Source organism: Melospiza melodia, chromosome 3 (assembly GCF_035770615.1).
Source record: "Melospiza melodia melodia isolate bMelMel2 chromosome 3, bMelMel2.pri, whole genome shotgun sequence".
Lineage (NCBI taxonomy): Eukaryota > Metazoa > Chordata > Aves > Passeriformes > Passerellidae > Melospiza > Melospiza melodia.
Genome location: NC_086196.1, coordinates 113,242,557 through 113,261,953, shown reverse-complemented (window position 1 = coordinate 113,261,953; position 19,397 = coordinate 113,242,557). Strand labels below are relative to the sequence as shown.

The 19,397-nt window shown below is 43.9% G+C and overlaps 2 protein-coding genes across 17 annotated transcripts in view; one reads left to right on the top strand and one right to left on the bottom strand.

Annotated features, from left to right (window-relative positions):
- CCDC88A (coiled-coil domain containing 88A) overlaps positions 1 to 15,919 on the top strand; it is a 69,318-nt gene extending 53,399 nt beyond the window's left edge. For 2 of the 16 annotated variants that reach the window (XM_063152752.1, XM_063152750.1), the window contains 9 exons: positions 4,046 to 4,249; positions 4,538 to 4,609; positions 5,159 to 5,245; positions 5,369 to 5,425; positions 5,570 to 5,650; positions 7,044 to 7,300; positions 8,499 to 8,988; positions 12,675 to 12,774; positions 13,316 to 15,919. In XM_063152752.1, the coding sequence (XP_063008822.1) occupies positions 4,046 to 4,249; positions 4,538 to 4,609; positions 5,159 to 5,245; positions 5,369 to 5,425; positions 5,570 to 5,650; positions 7,044 to 7,300; positions 8,499 to 8,988; positions 12,675 to 12,739 (1,313 nt within the window). In that variant the 3' untranslated portion in view covers positions 12,740 to 12,774; positions 13,316 to 15,919. Of the gene's footprint in view, positions 1 to 2,926; positions 3,011 to 4,045; positions 4,250 to 4,537; positions 4,610 to 5,158; positions 5,246 to 5,368; positions 5,426 to 5,569; positions 5,651 to 7,043; positions 7,301 to 8,498; positions 12,775 to 13,315 lie in introns of those variants that run through there. The other 14 variants (XM_063152754.1, XM_063152753.1, XM_063152744.1 and 11 more) reach the window with 12 other exon arrangements.
- Positions 15,920 to 17,417: 1,498 nt separating this feature from the next.
- LOC134416294 (prolyl-tRNA synthetase associated domain-containing protein 1-like) lies at positions 17,418 to 18,590 on the bottom strand. Its single transcript, XM_063152759.1, has 2 exons — positions 18,510 to 18,590; positions 17,418 to 17,946 (listed from the first exon to the last, which is right to left on the bottom strand). Exons 1-2 carry the CDS (start codon positions 18,588 to 18,590, stop codon positions 17,509 to 17,511), a joined length of 519 nt encoding a protein of 172 aa, XP_063008829.1. The 3' UTR covers positions 17,418 to 17,508.
- Positions 18,591 to 19,397: the final 807 nt, after the last annotated feature.

The window sequence follows — 19,397 nt, the reverse complement described above, 5'->3', positions numbered from 1 at the left end:
TCTTTTCCATGGGAAGCAGTTTGGCAGTGGCAGCTTCCACTGAAGGAGCTACAGGAGGGAGCAAACAGTGAGTGCAGCCTGTCTGTGCCATGCTCAGGTGTTGGAGCTCCCTGTGCTGGCTGAAGGCAGCTCTGGCTCTCGAGGAGTTCTGTGCCTCCCTGACCTCCAGCAGCTGGCAAGGAGCTGGTTCCAGTGAGGTCAAATGTCCTGAGTGTCCTTGAGGAGGCAGGAGAAGGCAGCTCACCCTCCCTGGCACAAACCAGCAATGTTTGAGCTGGAAGACTGAGAATCTGACACAGAGATCTCCAGGATACACAGGGCTCACATCCCCCATTCCCTGTCAGAGATACTGATTTCAAAAGTGTTTGCTGTCTGTGACATCTGTAGTTTTTCCTCTTTTGTGGGTGGTGATGGAGATTGTGTTTTTCCAACACAGGCCACTTTCTCATGCAAATGTTTCCAGGTGAGCTGTTATCTCCCTGGGAAAGGTGCTCTTGGCACAAAAATCAGGTTACCCTGTTCTCAGAGAACACCACCTGAGGTCTCACAGCGTGGCCAGGGCCTGTGTCTGATCCCTGTGGGAAGGAGGGGGTGCCTGGAGGGCTTTTGCTGTCCCAGCACAGGTTAATCCTGCAGGAAGGGTGTGCTCCTGACTGCAGGGCTTCACCTTGGCTTTTCATGGCTCCTTGTTCCCAGGTACTGCCCACAAATTCTCATTGATCACCCTCAGGATCAGGTGAGTGCCGTGGACCTGACACTGTGCAGGGCTTTCCTCTGGATGGGACCATTCTGAGCTTTTCCAGACAAAACCCAAGGCAGGCAGAGGGAATTTTTGTTTTCTGTGGAGAAGTACATATATGCTTTACTGGCTTCTACTTTAGCCATTCCATGAAATTAGTAAGTTCACAAGGAATTAGGGCTGTTAGCAAACTGTCATCTCTACTAGAACACCAGTAGCAGGTATGCCATGTCACAGAGGGAATAAAAGGAATGTTCTGGGCTCCCAATACCGAGGCATCTTGAAGGTTTTTGCATCATATTTTCTTCTGTGCATGAACCAAAACAAGTCAGGATTTTAATACAGAATTCCCCAGAGGATTTCAGGCAAACAGGAGAGTTACAAAATGGAACTTTTCCTGCTCACATGAGGAATTCTGCAACACTCATCATTCATTCTCAGCTCAGAAAGCAAGAAGGTGTTCATGGAATATTGAAAAGACAAAGAACAGTTGATTTTTGCTGTAGCTCTGCCATCCCAGGGTTAGTTATTAGAATTACTATTCCAGGACGTGTTCTGAGGTGAATTCTGTGCAGATATTACTGACACAGTTTCCCCTCCAAGCATTTTGCCTTTTGATGCAGGGTTTGCAGGACATCAGTGGTTGCAGGGGAGTTTCCTGGTGGGCACAGTTGCTGAGAGCCATACATCAGCCCTATTGCAGGGGATCTGTGTTAATGGACAGGAAGGACAGATGGCTGAAACTGCTCTTGAGCATCCTCTGATTACTTTTTAATAAAATTAAGGAGTTTTTAGTGAAGAGGAGTCAGTTATCTTCCATAAAGGATGACAGAGGGATGAGTTATTTTGTCTGTAAAGGATTACAGAAGTTACAGAGGAATTTTTTTTCCTGTGTTGGTTGTCTTGATGACAAAGAGATAGAGCAGAATGACCTCTGTGGTTGGATTGGTTTGTGAACCTGTTCCTGTGGGTGCTGGCATGGGAAGAGCTGGTGGAGAGGCAGGAATAGGGAATGTTTCAGTGGCAGGGTGGCTCATGTGCACTTGTAAATGTATCTATGATATATATGCACTGCTCTGTACACAGAACTGCTGTGTGCCAGGCTGGGGGAGCAGGGCACACCTCCCAAAAGGGGCTGCAGAGACGAAGCAGGCAGAGCCTGGTCTGGCAGACCTCTGTAGAAACCAGAGCTGCTGCCATCTCTGCAGAAATCACCACTTTGGGGAATTCCATCCCCTGTCCCCTTCTGGATCTTTCTATGGTGGCTCCTGTGCCTGGCATCAGCCCCCAGACTTACCCCAGGCAGGGCAGCAGTTCCTAATGCAGAGTTCCTGACTCCAAGGACAAGATTAACTCGTGACTTCCCCCTCCTCCCTCTTTTAATACTATTTGTAATTTTAACTCTGTAATTCTCCTGGTAGAATTTAACTCGGTTTTCCTTGGGCCCTCCCAAAACGTTACAGCAACACTCACATTTGGATTTTCTTTTGCTGTTTTGGGTTTTTTTTTTTCCTTTGGTGTTTTTTCAGCTAAAGTACTTGCACATTTGAAGCAGATTGATTTTAGTATTTTATCAAAATACTGCCCACAAATTATATTGATCAGAAGGCCCTTGCAGGTTTTCTATGAGACAGTAGATGACCAAAGTTATTACTGAGCACAGAATAGAAGAACTGAAGACTGATAATAGACTGTGTCCTCTTAGATTTGCAGGCAAAGCATTACAGAAGTAATTTGCCCCCAAAAATAATAACAATGTGAACATATTTTAACATAGAAATTGTACTTGGGGTTGCTTTCATTTTCAGCTTTTTTTGCTTCACATTTTTCTTTATGTTCAAAAAAAATGCTGTTTTTCACAGTAAAGATTACATAGTGGTCAATTCCTGTAATCACCTGCAAAGAAGTTACATTTATTTTTTCAGGAGCTTCAAACTGTATTATCCTCTGCACTGTAATTTTCAGTGCATTTCTGAGTGATCTATGGAAGTTTTCCTGTTTCAGTGTACTTTCATATTTCATTATCACCCAGAAGCAGGAGAATGATAGCTTTTAGCATAGCATACCTAGCTTAAACTCAGACATTCATTTCTGTCCTTAGTTTCAACATTTAACTTCCATCTGTTCTTCTCCCTTTTTTTCTTTCATTTCCCTGTTTCCGTTTTTCCTCATGCTATGACATAAAAGTGGGTGCACTGAAAAGACTGCCCTTTTTGAGGAACAGACCGAAGGAAAAAGACAAAATGAAGGCCTTCTACCGTCGCTCCATGTGTAAGACTTTATGACAGTTCAGCTTCTTCTCAATGGCTACACTGGCTTCCGTTACTAATTTTTCACTAACCTCTCCCTGGACTGCGCTCTGTTTTTCCTCCTCTTTTGCAATGTGCAAGTCCTGCTACAGTACAAGGAGCTGGAGCTTTCTCTTTTTACTTTTTCTCCCCCCCTCCCCTTTTTTTTTTTTTTAAAAACAACTTTGGCACTGAATACTTTATGTGTGTGCAGCTGTGCACACACACGTAGCCATGCACATGCATATAATCTATTCAGTGCCTTGTGACTGCATATATTTGTATACATAGCTGTCTATATACACATGGCCCCATGTGTATATGAATTTACAGTGCACTGTGTTAACGGAAATACTTTGAAATGACACGTTTCATAAGCCTTTTGTTCAGAAGTCACTGTAATTTATTTTTTTTTGTTTAAAGCAAGTGTAGGAGATTGTGCAAGGCTCTCTGGTGGTCTGTCACTCTGCGAGCTCGTTCATCAGTTCTCGTTGCCAGAATGCTGCATTGATTTCTTTTGTTTCGTTTTGTTTTCTAATGAGGGGTGGACGGTTTTCTCGAGTTTGGGGAAGTAAAGGTGAATATCATCAGCTGTGGTATTTTTCAGATCCTCTCTGTGTTGCTCTGTAAACCCCAGTGTGCCTGCAGTAACCTGCACTGTACAAGGATCCCGTGGCAGCGCCGGCACTCCGTTGGCTGAGCACCCGTGCCCGTTTTGTCCCCGCTCATCCATCCCATTTTCTCACGGCAAGCGGCTGGCAGAGCCTCTAACAGCACCTGGCGCATGGCGATCCCTGCCACTCCCGTTTTGAGCACCTCCCTGCGCTCAGGAGCCCCGATCCCCTCCCTCCCTCCTGCCGAGCCTGTTGCATGCGGTACCCGGGGTGTGGTTTGCTCCTGCCGGCTGCTGCTGCGGGCGCTTTAATGCTTAGAAAACTGTCCGACCTTTGCAATGCAAATTAACAACCCCAGCAGGTACATTGCCCACGCTGATCATTTGCTTTCATTTGCATCCCAGCCATGAATGACCTGGTGCAGTCCATGGTCCTGGCAGGAGGACAATGGACAGGTAGTTCTGAGCATCTGGAGGGTCCTGATGATATATCCACGGGTAAAAGGAGGAAGGAATTGGGAGCTATGGCCTTCTCTACTACAGCTATCAACTTTGCCACTGTCAACTCCTCCACAGGCTTCAGATCCAAGCAGTTGCTAAATAATAAAGGTATAGGTAGAAGCTTTTTGCACCCTGATGTAATTATGTAAATATTGGTTTGAGTTAATGTTTTAAGTTTTTCAATCTTAATGATCGAGTTGCAGTGCTAAGATAATGAACTGGTTTAATAACCGCAATCATAAAATGTTTCTAGGTTTTTCCTATAGAATGTTTCCTAAGTAAAAATTGATTGCTTTGAAAAATACTTTAATTTTTACCATTTTACCAATGATAAGTATTTTAATAATCTTTCCACTTTATTTTATTTTACATCTTCCTTTATGTCTCTGTGTGTAGATACTACATCCTTTGAAGATGTAAGTCCACAAGGTATTAGTGATGATTCTAGTACAGGATCAAGAGTTCATGGTAAGATGTGAGCTTTCATTAAATTAATTAAGGATATATGATGTGAATGTTAATGAATTTGTGAAAATACAGTGAATGGCATCATTGCAATGAGCATGCTCTCTCTGATTTTCATATCTCTCTAATGTATTGTATCATTTCTTCAGATTCTCCTTTCTCTCTTAACTACTACATCAGACAGATGTTCTGTATCTCTGGTAGAAAGTATTTGTGAAGTGCATCTGAACAGGATCAAAACATTTTCCCTTTTAGTGGGAAAATGTTTTCACTTCCATTTGGAGTTGATAGTAAATAAAGGAAGTTAGCGTTTCAATCTTAAAAAATCAAGTCCTAATCTGGCCTTTCAGTGTTTAGTTTTCAGTGAATCCCAAATTTGCCATGTACTATAGTTTATAAAATCATTACGTGTTCCTTCAAGCAAAGCTTTGAAGTGAAAAATAGGCTATTAATAGAAGTGGAGTTTTAAGTGTACTATAAACATTTACAATGAGTACAAGCAGCAAACATTTTGGAGGCTACTAACAGTGCATTTCCCTTGTATTGGCTTAGGAGTACAGGACTTTATCTGTGCAGATGCTCTTGCTCCTCCTGTCCGTGGCCTCCCAGCCCTGTGCAGGGTTCCCTGTCAGATCTGTTGTAAGTGCCCTGACCACAGCAGCCCCTGCATGCCCCTGTCTGATCCCTGCTTCCCCTCTCAGTTTCAATTCTAAACTAGACTCTTTCTCTTTTCCTCTCCTCTGTACCTCGCCATTCCTGTAGTGCCCTTTTCCAAAGTGTCCTCTTGGACCACCTGGAAATTCCTTCGCTTTCTGATCTGTAAGAAACCACTTTGTTCCCATGGGCATGCTCAGCCTGGGAGGTCGTGCATGATCCTCTGAGCATTCTGGCAGCAGAATGTGAAGGTGCAGTGTCCTCTGCTAAAATGTTGTTCATCATGGTGTCTCCTAATTTTCCATTCAGCTTCCAGACCAGCCAGCCTTGATAGTGGCAGGACATCCACTAGCAATAGCAATAACAATGCTTCACTCCATGAAGTCAAAGGTATGCTGGGGGTGAATTCACATCTGTGCTTCATTTCCATTCTTTTCTCTGTAAGATCATCTGTAGAGGTTCAAAAACCCCCACAACCAAAAACCTCCCACTGCACACAGCCCAGCCTGTGCTTCCTTGAGTGTTTCACAACTTTCTTTCCCCAGATTAGAAGCACAGGTATTTTATGGTTTTAGTAAATATTACAAAGGTGGTGTTAGTTTTTTAAGTTACCAACTGTTTTAAATCAAACCTAACCTGGATAACATTGTTATAATAAGAAAAATAAGAATTCCCCCCCAAATTACTTTAAAAGCTTTTTAAGCTGAGAAGTTGCTCCTTTTTTTTTTTTTTTTTTTTTTTATCTCCAAGCATCTCCTGCACTGCACTGCTGCTGTGAGCTGTGTGCTGTACAACTGCACAAAATGGCACATGTGATTCATGCTAGAAGCCTTTATATTTTGGTTTTGATAGATTATTATTATTATTGGTTTTATCAGTATTCTCTAAATTTCATGTGTAAAGACCCCGACATTTTTTTGTATCTCGTGGCTTTTTTAGCTGGAGACTGTTGTACAGACTAGACTAGAGCACTGCCAGCTCAGGACTTAATTTAATATCCATGGCTTGCATCTCTTAAATGGTGTCTGTTTGTCTGGAAATTTAGGAATGAATGCTAGCTGAATAATTCTAATAGTTTTTTTTATATCTGTTCAATTGGTCCCTTGAAGTCCTCCTTGCCCCAGTGTCTGTACAGGTTTAGACGTTTCCACTGTAAACAATTAATCTTGGTTCAAACTTCATTTCATTTCTTAGGAGTGACATGAAGCTGGAAATACTTGATTATCCATCAGTATTTTTTAAGCAATTGATAGTTCCTGACAAATAAAACGAACTGGTGTTGTTGAATTTATTTTGCATCTAACATCATGTGCTTCCTGCAGGTCCCAGTTGTAACAAACTAGGAGTAACAGCAGGAATTGTTGGAGAAGCAGCAATTCTGAGTAGTTCTTGTTGGAGAAAACATTTTATTTCTATTCACTCCTTTGTGTGTCCTTTGACATTTAATTACCCTGTGCCTCTCAGTGATGCTGAATAAGAGTGGAGATGTCTCTTTAACCTCTTGGAATATATTATTATGTAGGTGGAGGCCCAGATTATAAGTGAAAGGTAGTTTTTATTTTAAAAAAATTGTGCCATGTTTGAAGAGCTGCAAAAGGTAAGTCAAGGAGTCAAGGGAGTGTAATTTTACAGAGTAAAAAAATAACAACTGGGCTTTTTTTAGTCTATTAAATAGAATGAATGCTAACTGAACCTGGTAACATTCCAGGTTTCAGTGGGGTTATACAGGTTTACAGCTTTTTGGTGTGTTCCTAATGGAAATACCTCCTGCCTTCCCCCAAAGCAGGTGCAGTGACCAGCCAGAGCAGGCCCCAGAGCCACAGCAGTGGGGAGTTCAGCCTGCTCCAGGAGCACGAGGCCTGGTCCAGCAGCAGCAGCAGCCCCATCCAGTACCTGAAGGGCCACACCAGGTCCAGCCCCGTGCTCCAGCACAGGACACCTGAGAGCCACAGCAAGCCCCCCAAAACGGGCTCCCCTGGCAGTGAAGTGGTCACCCTGCAGCAGTTCCTGGAGGAAAGCAACAAGAGTAACTCCAGTGAGGTCAGTGGGAGAGGATTTAACTACACAGAGCCCTGTCTGTGGGCTCAGAGTTAATGCAGGGCACAGTGAGTAGAAGTCCTGAAAGATTTCTTGGAGCTGTGGGTCACACCTGCACTGAGGGGTCACAGGCACTGTCTCCTGATGCGCTGTCTGGTTTCTCCAGCAGGAAATGTGTGGAATTTAGCAGTTTGACCCTCTGTGGTCGCTGGGTTGGGTAGGAAAGTCAACCTCTTATGACAAAGGTGTGCAGTGCATGTGCAGAGCTTGGAGTGGATTCACTCTTCTTCCTCCAGTCCAGCAGCAGCTGCTGTCACATCTGTCCTGTATCAAGCACAAGGAAGATGTTTGACTTCATTCCCTGAGGAGACTCCTGTCTGCTTCCGTTTCATCTTCTTAACAGTACTGGGAAACCAAAAGTGACCTTGGAGCTCACTGAAATCTGACAGGAGTAAGATGAAGGAAATGTTTTTGTGAATCAGTGACAGTTTCTAAGAAGCCTCAAATCACCTCATCTCTGCTGGAATTCCAGGTTCTGCATCCCTGGTTCTTGAGCAGATCTGTCCAAACTCCTGTAGGATATCACACTGTAGGATAAAGCCAGCCAGTCACTGTGACTGGGGCCTCTCAGGGGTGTGGATCCAGGGTTGTCTGAGGCAGGTGACACAGATCTGGAGAAAATTCTGCATTTTTTGGTTAGATACTTAACATGGCTCTCACTCGTGGTCTCCCTGAGAATGATTTTTGGATTTTAAGCACTAGACAATGCTCTACTGGCAATATGAAATAAAAATCCCCACCTAAGTTATCAAGCCAGGTCTGCTGCTGTTCACAAATCCCAGAGCCCCTTTCATAGCCTCACAGACCCATTCTGGATGGAAGGGTTTCAAGCTTGCCAGTCTTCTGCCATCGCATTTCCCTAATGCCTTTAGCTTAATTCTTCCCTAGTTGTCTCTGGTACCATTTTGAAAACAACTGCAGTCTTTCTTCACTGAGTCTGAATATTATTCACCTAAACTCTTTTTTTGTAAACTGTAGAGAAGACTCCTAAGTATGTATCATAAATGTTTAATTCTGCTTTTAGAGATGAAAAATTTTTAAAAACCCAAATCTTTGTAGAATTGTTAATATATATCTACAAAAATTGCTTAAGAAAAGGTAACAGTTGCAATTTAGGAAGGTCTGTTTTCTGTTTTTACAGATGAAGTCTGCAAGTGAGGAGAACCTTTTAGATGAAGTGATGAGGAGCTTGTCCGAGTCTGCGGAGCTGGCAGGGAGGGAGAAGCTGCGGAAGCAGCCGGCGGCTGGCTGTGGGATCGTGAGATCCCTGAGTGTCAGAACCACGGGGGATTTCTCAGATGGACGATCCCTCAAAGCAGAGCAGCTGGTGAGGCCCAGCCTCAGGAAGGCTGAGGATCTCTACTTCAGCAGCTCTCCCATCAAATTCAGCTCCGGCGCCCAGGGGAAGCCCCGCTCCGTGAAGGAAAAGATCCAAGCAACGGTGACCCAGCGACAATCCAGGGACTGCAACCCCTACGCCACCTTACCTCGTGCCAGCAGCGTCATTTCCACGGCAGAAGGCAGCACCCGAAGGACAAGCATCCATGATTTTTTGTCTAAGGACAGTAGGCCGCCCGTGCCCGTGGATGCAGCCCCAGCCCCGGCCGACAGGAGTGCTCCGCCCAGCTCCAGTGAGTACTCGGCTCTGCGGGTGTCCTCTCCTTGTGTTCACGGTGTGCCTGCCCGGGGGGAGCGCGGCCCGCAGGGAGAGGCGGCTCCCACGCTCACAGCGCGCCCTGTAGGAGGTAACTCTGAGCTGGCCAAGCCTTCCAGGATGGAAAGGCCAGGTGGTCGGGAGAGGACTTTGCCGAGCGCGGGCGCGTTCTGGGATAAAGCCAGCGGGGCTGGGAGTGGCAGTGCAGGGTCCTTCACTGCGCCCCAGCCCTTCCTATCCCTCAACACCGAGTTAGTCAGCAATATCAGTGGGTTGCCCCCGAGATCCACCTCCAAAACAGCTGACCAGGCAAACGTGTCAGCGTTCAGGTCAGTGCTGAGGAGCCAGGAGCAGCCTTGTGCTGCTCCAAAGGCCCAGGGTGACCCACGGGCAGCTCTGACCGGGGACCCTGTCCCTGCCCCCGGCCCCACTGAGGCCCAGTCCCCACTGCTGGTCTCAGAAGATAACCAGACCCTGTGGTATGAGTATGGCTGTGTATGAAGGAAAGCTGTATTATTAAATATTTATGTCTAACATGCCATAAAGGTGTTCTCCATGTCCACTGGATGACAGAGGAAACTTCCCTCCAATGAAGGAATCATTGCTGTTTATCCGCGGGGTGGTTGTTCCCTGTGGACTCTGTGGCATGTTTGAATGTGGAATTGTAACCCCACCAAAGTCTGCATGAACCATTAATTGCACTGTGTATATTTTGCATGCCTTTATAATACAAGCTCTATTTTTATTTGTCATGCATTGCAAATATTTTGGTGTTTTCCTGTTGGTTACTGCTGCATGTTAAAGCGAGCGCATGCCCGGGACGGTGCAGGGAGCAGCATTCCTGGGACAAGGACAGCACTGGCAGGGGAGATCGAGCTCTCAGGGCTCTCAGTAATACACTAATTATCTACCTAGAGGGAAAAAAACCTTTTTGTTCTTCTTTCAAAAATGAGGTATTAATGGAAAGAAGCATTTGGAGATATCTCAGTGTCTTCTTAGCCTTTTCATTTATGCTGTGTCATGGCATAAATGCACAAGGAACAAGTGCCCAGTAATCCAAATAATTCAGTGCCTCTAGTTTGCACAGTAAATATTAATTACTGTCCATACTGAGTAATAAACACACAAGGCCATTCATAATCCTGAACAGAAATGAGAATTCTTACAAAGAGGTGATAAATAGTTGCATGACACACAGCACTTGTCATGAAAAAATGACCTTTTCCACCTTTTCCCTGTGGTCTGCTTTGTCGTTCCAGTTGTGGGTACAGTTGTGGTGAAGTGTTTGGTTTTATCAGGGGTCAAATAACAGGCTCCTTGTGATGCATAGGAATAAAAAACTGTCTTGAGTATGGTGGAAATTCATTTTTTCTTGTCAATGGAAGTACCACTGATGTAATAAAAAACAAATGGTGTAACAAAATAGCAGAAAATGTTAAATTAATGCAGTTAAATAAAAGAAAAAATAACAAAGTTGCTTGCAAGGTTATGGGAGGATATGAATACTTCAGCAAATAACTCCTTAAATTCCAGATGAGCAGCTAAAGAGAAATGTTGAAAAGTAATTAGTTAATGTGCCACTGGCTCTGCACATGCTTGGAACTTGTCAATGGTAAATTCAAAGAGAGTTTAAAATTGTATCAGATTTGAGGTATAATTACACTAGGATTTGGACATGAGCACTTCTTTGCAAGAGGACATTGTTTATGGCAGTTACAAAAAATTGGAATGACAGTATAGCTAGAGGAAAAATAATTAAAATTGAAAATATATATTGAAAACAAGTGTCACGTTCTGTTTTGTACAATTGCATTTATTCTGCCAGCAGTTTTGTGGCAGTCACAGAACCACTGTGTGGGCTGAACTTTTAATTCCTTAGCGCTTAGTTAGGGAGGGGCAGTGAATCCATAGCTCCCAAGGAAGAGCAGCAGATATCCCATGTGGGAGTCTGGAAGGGCTCTGTTTTGTGTGGGATGGGAAGCCCTGCAGTTCATGAACAAGGGGAGGATACTGAATGCGTGTGGAGAATAAAATGTTGTTTGGAGGATGTGGCACAGTCCTTCCCCAGGTCTGCACCACTTGTTGTTATTGGGCTGATAAATCTCTCACTTCTCCCAGCACTGGGCACAGTCAGTTATTGCTGTGTTCCCTCTGGAACTATCTCAGCAGCAAAAGAATGAGAAATCTGAGCTATATAATCTCAATTCCACACATGTTTACTCTCACAGAGCAAGACCAGTGTTCTAGTCTTGGGTTATGCCATTTTACTTCAGTTCATCTGTAGTTGTGTTGGGATTAGGTTGGAGGTGAGGAGCACCAGCATCCCAAGTGATGTGTGCACAAGGCGTTTTGCAAGTTGTTTAAAGAATTGCAATCCTAGAGAGCCCTTAATGCAAACTCATCCTGAGCTGCCAGGCTCTGGCTTTTCTTCCCTGTGCCCTGCAGAGCCACTGCTCAGAACAAGGTGTGCAGCTGCTTTAGGTCAGCTCTGGCTGCAGAAGCCTCAGGTGTGCTGTTGCCTCCTCCTCTTGCTTAGGTTCTTAGACAGTCACACCTACAAAAACTCCCAGTATTGTCCTCAGCTTCCCTCTGAAACCCCAAGGGCTTTGGAATGGCCAGACAGGAGTGTCCTGGAGCACCAGTGTCTCCAGTCTGCTGGAGCTGGAGACTAACCTTGTCCAGCTCAAGGCACTCTGCTCTGATTTGTAAATTTGCAAGGAATTGCATTTCAGTTCTGAGGATAATAACTTGTTTTGTTCCACTGAGTTCAGCAGCAGCAGAATGATCTGCAAGAGAGTGTTTAATGGCTCTGAATAATGTCTTATCAACATTTGTTTGTTACATATGAAAAAAAGAAAATGTTGTCATGGACAGAAGGATCTTTTTTCTCCTTCACATTTTGGATGTTTGTGGATGTCTGTCTCTGTTCAAGTAGTGGAAGGTTCCATGGAATTCTTTCCATTCCCAATCCCTGCTGCTCCTCAGCCCCATGTGCATGGCAGGATGGAGCCCCTTGCTCATTCCTTGTTCCTGCTGCCTTGGGCAGTGCTGAGTTAGGGCTTTGCATGATACTGATAAACACTAAATGTGTGGCTGCTGCCCAGAAAGGTTTTGTTGTTCAGCTCAGCCATTTGCTCACAGTTGAGGTTTGCCTGGCTCAGGGTTTGCTTGATGCTTTGCTTTCAGTGACTGGTGAGTTCAGATCTGCATTTTGCATGTTTGAGCTGTTGCATGCAAAGACAGTTTTGTGGTTGTGGAGCTGAATGTGAATGTTCCTGTCGGTGTGCAGCAGGTCAAAACACAGTGAAAGAAGTTCTCTGCTAGGGCCAGTCAGCTGTGATTGCACCTCATTATTGCTTTTTATCTCCATTCATGCAGAAATGTAGGGTTGGTGTAGCTAAAGGTGACATGTATCTGACTGTGGCTTTAGGAATAACACCTGGCTGCTGTAAGTGCTGAGATGAATGTCAGTGAGTGTAGCTGAGCAGGCACTTGCAGTGAGTTTCTTCTGTCCCTCTCCTCTGTCCTTTCCTCCTAAAAACAACCAGGAAGTGTTCATGTATCCTTTTGCTCTCCTAATGAGTAGAATGTGTTTTAATGCATGAGGGTTTTTTTCATGTCCTGATAAACACAATGAATAACTTGAAATGCTTTTCTCTGCAGATGTGGAAGCTATCCCAGAAAGCAGAAATTCAAAAAGCAGGTCTAGGGAGCAACAAAGCTCCTAATTCTATTACCCACTACCTGAGCTGTGGGCCAAGTGGTGAGTTTCCTGCCCAGCCTGTAAATGAGATGAATTTCATTTACAACAAACTAACAGCATTCCATCCCAGCCCCAGAGCACATTGCATTAACCAGATGTAAATCCCGCTTGCTTCCCTGGCTTCTCTCGCGCTCACCCGTTAGCCTGGGGCCTGTGGCTCTCCAGAGCTTCTTCCAGAGACAGGAAACCTCGTCCTGCTCAGCCTTTTGCCTGTAAAAATGACATTTAGTTTTAGCTTTCCAATCTCCTGAAGAAGAAAGTTCAAAGAAATCCCATTAAGAAGTAATACTGAAGTCAGTTTTTTAGACAGGGACAAGTAAATCTGAAGGAAGCGTTGAACAAAACTCAGAGTATTCAGTACCCCACGGAATCTGTCTTGTTATAAAGCTTGGTTTTGGTGTTCTGTCCTCTTCTTGACTTCCCTGAGCCCCTTTGGTGCATGCTGTTAGTGCTGTTAGTGACTGAACTCTGTGTGTTGTGCCTCTACACTTGAAGCTTTTTCTTACACTCTTTTCTCTTTCTGCCTTTCGACTGAACACAGAGAGAAAAGTGTCCTTCAGTATCTCAGTGTGAAGCCTTTATATCTGAAGTAACAAGACAGCGACTGTAGGAATCATTAATAAAAAATTAAGGGAATTTTTTACATTCTTCGTGACTAGAGCAGGCAAGAAATAAAAACCTACCTACCTACCTTCCTTCCTTCCTTGAATCAAGGAGCTCTACTGGAGTCTACTGCCGAAAATGTGTAGATGGTCTTAGGAATTATTGCACATTGCACTGTTAAGATCTACTGAATAAAGGACAGTTCTCATCTCCCTAAGGACCAAGGATTTTAAGGTCTCAAGAATTACTCCAGGGCAAAAAATAAAAAAAAAAACAAAACAAAACTTCTTTTATCTTCTGTTTTTGAAATTAGCCACTGATTTGCTTAAGCTTCTGCTAATAATTAGCCAAACCCCCCCAAAGCTAGCAGTTTCTATTTACGTCTGTAAATCTAAAGGAAATGCTGTAGAATTTTGTTGAAATGGACTGTATATACAGATACAAAAACCTCACAGCTACTGGCACTTCACTGCCTTATTTGGTTAGCATAATCTGCATGAAATTGCTCTTAAGAAAGTTTATGCTGATTTTTGTTGCATACTGCAAGAGAAGAATTTGTTTACATCCATGCAAAAGCTTGGTAACTAACAGAAGTGGGAGTCATGGGATAATGGTATTATAGAGACATTGTTTGTCCTTTGTGTTTTTCACATTCCCCAGTTACTCTGCATATGTATGTTCAGATGTTTCTGACAGGAAATTGTCGGGTATGGTTTTTCTATAACTTTTATTTTAATACAAGGCTGTTTTCCACAAATGCCATTTCCAGGAAAAGACTGTCTTACATTGTTTGTGTATTGACTAATTTTTTTTTTTTTACTGTTTGTCTTCTGACATGAGCTGATTGTGGCTTAGGAGGTTTCTTGATGGCAAAAAGAAATGTAAATAATATCATATGCATTTTACATTCAGTTCCCTCTAAGGTTATCTTTTACTAGATATATTTTGTTCATTATTGATTTATATTAAAGTCAACAAACATTATTGGTACATTTGGTGGTCGCATATATTTGTCTGGAAAGATTTGCAGCGAGCTCAGAGGAAGATGATGGGAACTGAGATCCAAAACAAGTTGTTCCATTTTATTAAAGCCAGTAAGCACATTCCTGTTCCTCATGTAAAGGACTGAGTTCCCTGTGTCACCTCCGAGTGTCCAGCAGGAGGTGCACAATGTCACCTGCAGCTTCCTCAGAAGGTGAGCCCACTGCTGAAGGCAGTTCAACACATTCAGAAGCTTGAAATCGTCTCACAAAAGGGAAGAAAGAGGCATGCACAATAAGCTTTAGAAGGGGAGATTTTCTGTTTGTTTTCTTGAAAATGAGTTTCTTCTGAAATTTTCTTTGGGATAAAATGGGCTAAAAGATCTGTACTAAGGGCATAGCGGGTATGGCAGACAATTCAAAGGCCATAAAGATCAGGAAAATCTCTCTTCACTCTGAATGACTGTGGGTTCAAGCTCATTTCAGGACCTGGGTTCTCCTCACTCTCTGCTGACAGAGGACTGAGCAGCTCAAACCCCCAGCCAGAACCATTTCTCACATTACTGTTACAGAACCATGCAGGGCTTGAACCAGGAGATGGAAACTGCAGTGCCAAATGCTGCCAGGATCCCAGCTGGGTGCCTGTGTCTGGGGACTGTCACTGTCACTGCTTTGGCACACACTGCTGTGTGTGGAGCACTGCTGGGCAGTGTCAGTGCCCTCAGCACAGCTGGATGTGCCCTTTCCATCACACAGGGATCCCCTCCTGCTCCACTGGCCAGCTCAGCTCTTCTCAAGCTGCTGCTTTTGCTTTGCTTTGCTTTGCTTTGCAGAGAAGTTCCCTGGCACTGGAGCAGTCAGGTGGCTCTCTGTGCTCTGCCAGTTCCCCTTTCCTTCTTCCTTTCTTCACCTTCCCACTCTGTGCCCTTAAAGGGAAATACAAAAAACCAAATTTAACCTGGGAGCAGTTTCAGTTCCTGCTGCTCCCAATGCCAGGGATGCACATGGCAGCTTTGTACCCCAGGAATGCCAACCCCAGCACTGCCAGTTCCAGGTCACAGAGGAGGTTCTCATGCCATACAATGTGTGTGTTCTATTTGCTTTTCTGATAGTCTCTGAGGATTTAGTAACATTCCCAGCACCTATTGTTATTATCATTATTTCTAAATTTTGTCCAGGACATGATGCAGCCTAACAAAGGGAGCTCATGTGTGATTTTTAGGGGTAGCTGATGATGTATATGTAAATAATGCTTTGATATTAATAAAACTGCCTTAAAGGAATGTACCGAGGTGTGAATCAGAACTTAAAAAGCTCTTATTTAAAACTGTAATTTCCTTTACATATTGATTTTTTTAATGTTTGCCATTGTATACATTTATTAATGATGTTATTAAAATGCCAAACCAAATAATTTTTATTCTTATTTTGTGTGTGTATATTTATACACACTTTTTTCTGGAAACTGATGTTACTGGAAGGGTATTGGTGTCGTGGTGATGTGTGCAGTGAGTATTTCTTCTGGAAGGAAACTGATAAAACTGTAGCAGAATTTTTCTGGACCATGTGTAGTTTGTTCTGTGTGATTTGTGTAGAGCTGGGTAGCTTTTAACTGTACACTATTTTGATACTATTAAAAAAAAAAAAAGAGAGAGATTTCATAAGTAAATACAAAAAGAAATCATTCTAGATTTGCCAGGTGTAGTATTTGAAGCCTGGTAGATATTTTTGCTGAGATGAGTCTCAGGATCCCTTCTGAGGATGAAGTTAGTCACACTTTAGGCAGTGATATGCAGGATTGTGCACGTCCTTCAAACAGTTTGTCACATTTAAAACATTCCAGATTTAAAAACCTTGGCAAGTCAAATCTAATACTCTTTTTTTTTTTTGAAGTGCTAAGGGATTTAGGGGTACCACAATAAAAAAAAAAAACTTTAAGGGGGAGGGAGAGTGAATGGCAGAGAGAGAGCAAGGTAAATACTACATTTAAAGACACGTCCTAATGTATCAATGTGGAGTTAATTTAGTTGTGCATTTGTCAATCCAGAGCTCATTCATCTACCCAGTACTCCTAAATACCAGATGTTCCCTTCACTCTGTAAAATCTCATGGATCTGGACATCTCTCTAGTGCTCTTCCTACAGCTGCAGCATTTTTGGTCACTTCTTTCCTACTGGACATGACTGCCAGGAGAGATGGGGTCAGTTTGTGTGTCAGAGATGGAGAACGGGAACTGCTGGATGGTGAAGGGTTCTGTCACTCAGAGCTCCAAGAAAGGTGCCAGATCCTTCCAGATGAAGGAAATGTGGTAAGGCTGTGAGTGAAGGAACTTGCCTTACTGTAGATGATGGTTTTCCCTACTCAGTTAATAGTAATTGTTCATTGACCCAAGATCACAAATGCTTTTCCATGTTTTTAATTTGTGCTCCTGTAGTTCTGGTTTCAGTTCATGCTGATGCTCTTGCCCTGGAGGCTTTGTTTGTACTGACATTTTCCTTGGGCTGCATCCTAAAGCCTTCACCCCCATCACCCTCAGATTCCATCCCTCACTCACTGCTCCCCTGACTTTGGGTTTTGGGGGTGCTCATTGCCAGGGGATGTTTACTGGACTTGAGGGAGTTTCTGCTGCTTCTGTCTTCAGCACACCGTGATTGAACAATGACAATCAAATGCTTTTCCAGTGTAGGTGAGTTGTTTTTTTTAGGTAAAAAGAATAAAAAGAAAGCAATGTGTAGTAGGCCATAAATGGGGGCAGGGACAGTCACTCTGTCCTGAGGGTATTGACAGGTCCTACAACTTGGAATTTTTTCTTTCCTTGTGATGTCAAGTTTAAAACTTCAAGGCCAGTCCTATGCCTGGGAAATTCAAGTTTTATCCATTTACTGATAAAGACTATAGTAGTGTTTAAATAATGCCTTTTCTACTTACTAGCTACTTAGTGGTAGATTGCCAAATGTCTTTTTAAGAACATTGTTAACCTTCTAATAACTGAAAGGCAGTATTTTTTCTCACCAGATTATACATGACAAACTTACATAACTGAAACAAATGAAAAAGGAGTAAGCCATTTTTTCAAGTTTTATTTGTAATGAGATTTTTCACCAGTTTTGCTCTACAAAAATCTGAGTAGCAGTAGAAAAATGAACTTCCTCTACTTAATGTCTTCATCGAAGTGTACGATGATGGGCTCATGGCCTGTTGATCTCACAAACTTCAGGAAGTCATCGGGGCTTAAGCCCATGGTTGCAGAATTTGTCATTGGATGGAAATACACCTTTTCATGGCCCCCTTGGAGCAGGGCAGCGTCCAGCACCAGCCTCACATCTCCCTGGTCGCAGAAGAGGGCAAGCGGTGTGGCACAGCCCTGACCCACTCGCAGCTTGTCCAGCATGGCGTTCTCGTCAGCAAACCTGAGGTTTCCGCTTCCAACACCCAGTTTTTTACCCAGTTCGTTCAGATTGACCTGCCTGTCGTGCAGGACGGTCACCAGCCAGAACCCTTTCTTCTTTTTGTCTTTAAGAAACAGGTTTTTACTGTGAGCTCCTTTCATGTGTTGGACGTGGGGCATCATTTCCTCAACAGTGAACACCTGGAAAACGGCAGCAGTGCGGTGTCAGACTCTGTATCCCATTAGACTCCCAGTCGTGTGCTGGCAGGTATCTTTTGTTAAATATTTAGAAAATGCTGAATGTTCTACTCGGCCTAAAAGCTGTACCCTTTTATGAAGGAATTTTAACAGAACACGAATAAAATGTGACGAACTGCTCCGGCACACTTTCAGAATCGTTTCTGTCTCGTGTGTGCAGCAATGCCTCGCTCTGAAGGCAGCGCTGGGAGCGCTCTCGTTTGCGGCTCCACACACGGGGAATGACGTGGCTTGTAACTGGGAGCGAGTAGAAGTTTGGAAAGCATCTTGGATGCCGCCGACTTCAGAGAAAAGAAGTGGGCGAGCCCCCCCTCAGACTACGGGGATAAGGGGGTGGATCTGGAGGCAGAGACAAAGCGACCAAAAAATGTTCCCAACCATTGTGCCAGGCCCTGCGAGAACTTCCTCAGTGATACCTCTGCTAAAACCGCGGAGGCAGGACCGCATCTCGCCCTGTCCCGCTGGGAAGGCAGGGTTTATTGCCGGGTTTTCAGGAGGCTCCGTACCTGGGGGTGCTCGGCGGTGACGGTGGCGATGCCCAGGTCCCGCAGCCGCCGCTCCAGCGCCTCCCGCAGCTCGGCCGCCATCGCGCCCCGCCCGTCCCGCTCCGGGCCCGCCCCCGGCAGCGCCCTGCCCCAAAGAACCGGCAAATCCATTAAAATCGAGCTCGATTTTGGTAAGGAACGCCCCCCTGAGATCAGACCGTGGATATAATATGTCCCTATCGCACCTGAACCTCCCCTCCCGCACGGTTCAGTACATTTCGTGTTCCTTAAAGCCATTTCCTTCCCAGATAGCGACATTAACGCATTGCTTCGACACGCACTGTATTTGGTTCAAGTGTTGGTTTCAAGCAGATATTTAACCTATTAATCCTTTTGTACATGTTCTTACTCTAATTTCAGGTTCTGGCGTGGTCCTTGCCCACAGTTTTGCTGAAAACGCTGCTAGATAAGAAAGTTAGGGAAAAAAGCTAAAAAGAAAATACATCATACACCCTATAAACAAAAACTGCATCGTTTGTAATTTTTTAAATCAACCAATGATAATCAGGAATTGCAACTAAAGGACAAAGCCAAACATTAATGGCCACACAGTTGGAAAATATTTCTATAACCCAAACTATCGCCCTGACCTATGACATAAATAATTATTTGTTTCCAGTTGGCCCTTCAGAAAAACGGGCAGTCTGTAATAAGCTTTAAATTAAAACAGTATGGCTCTGCAGTGAAGAGACGTGGATAAAATATGATCTCATGCTAATTCCCAGAGCCTTACAGCAGCACACAGGAAGATTTCCAGGCAGCATCCAGTGGAAGATCAACTCAAAAAGCAGATTTGCAGTAAATTCTGATGACTGTTTCACACACTAAATCTATCTTTGCATTAAAACG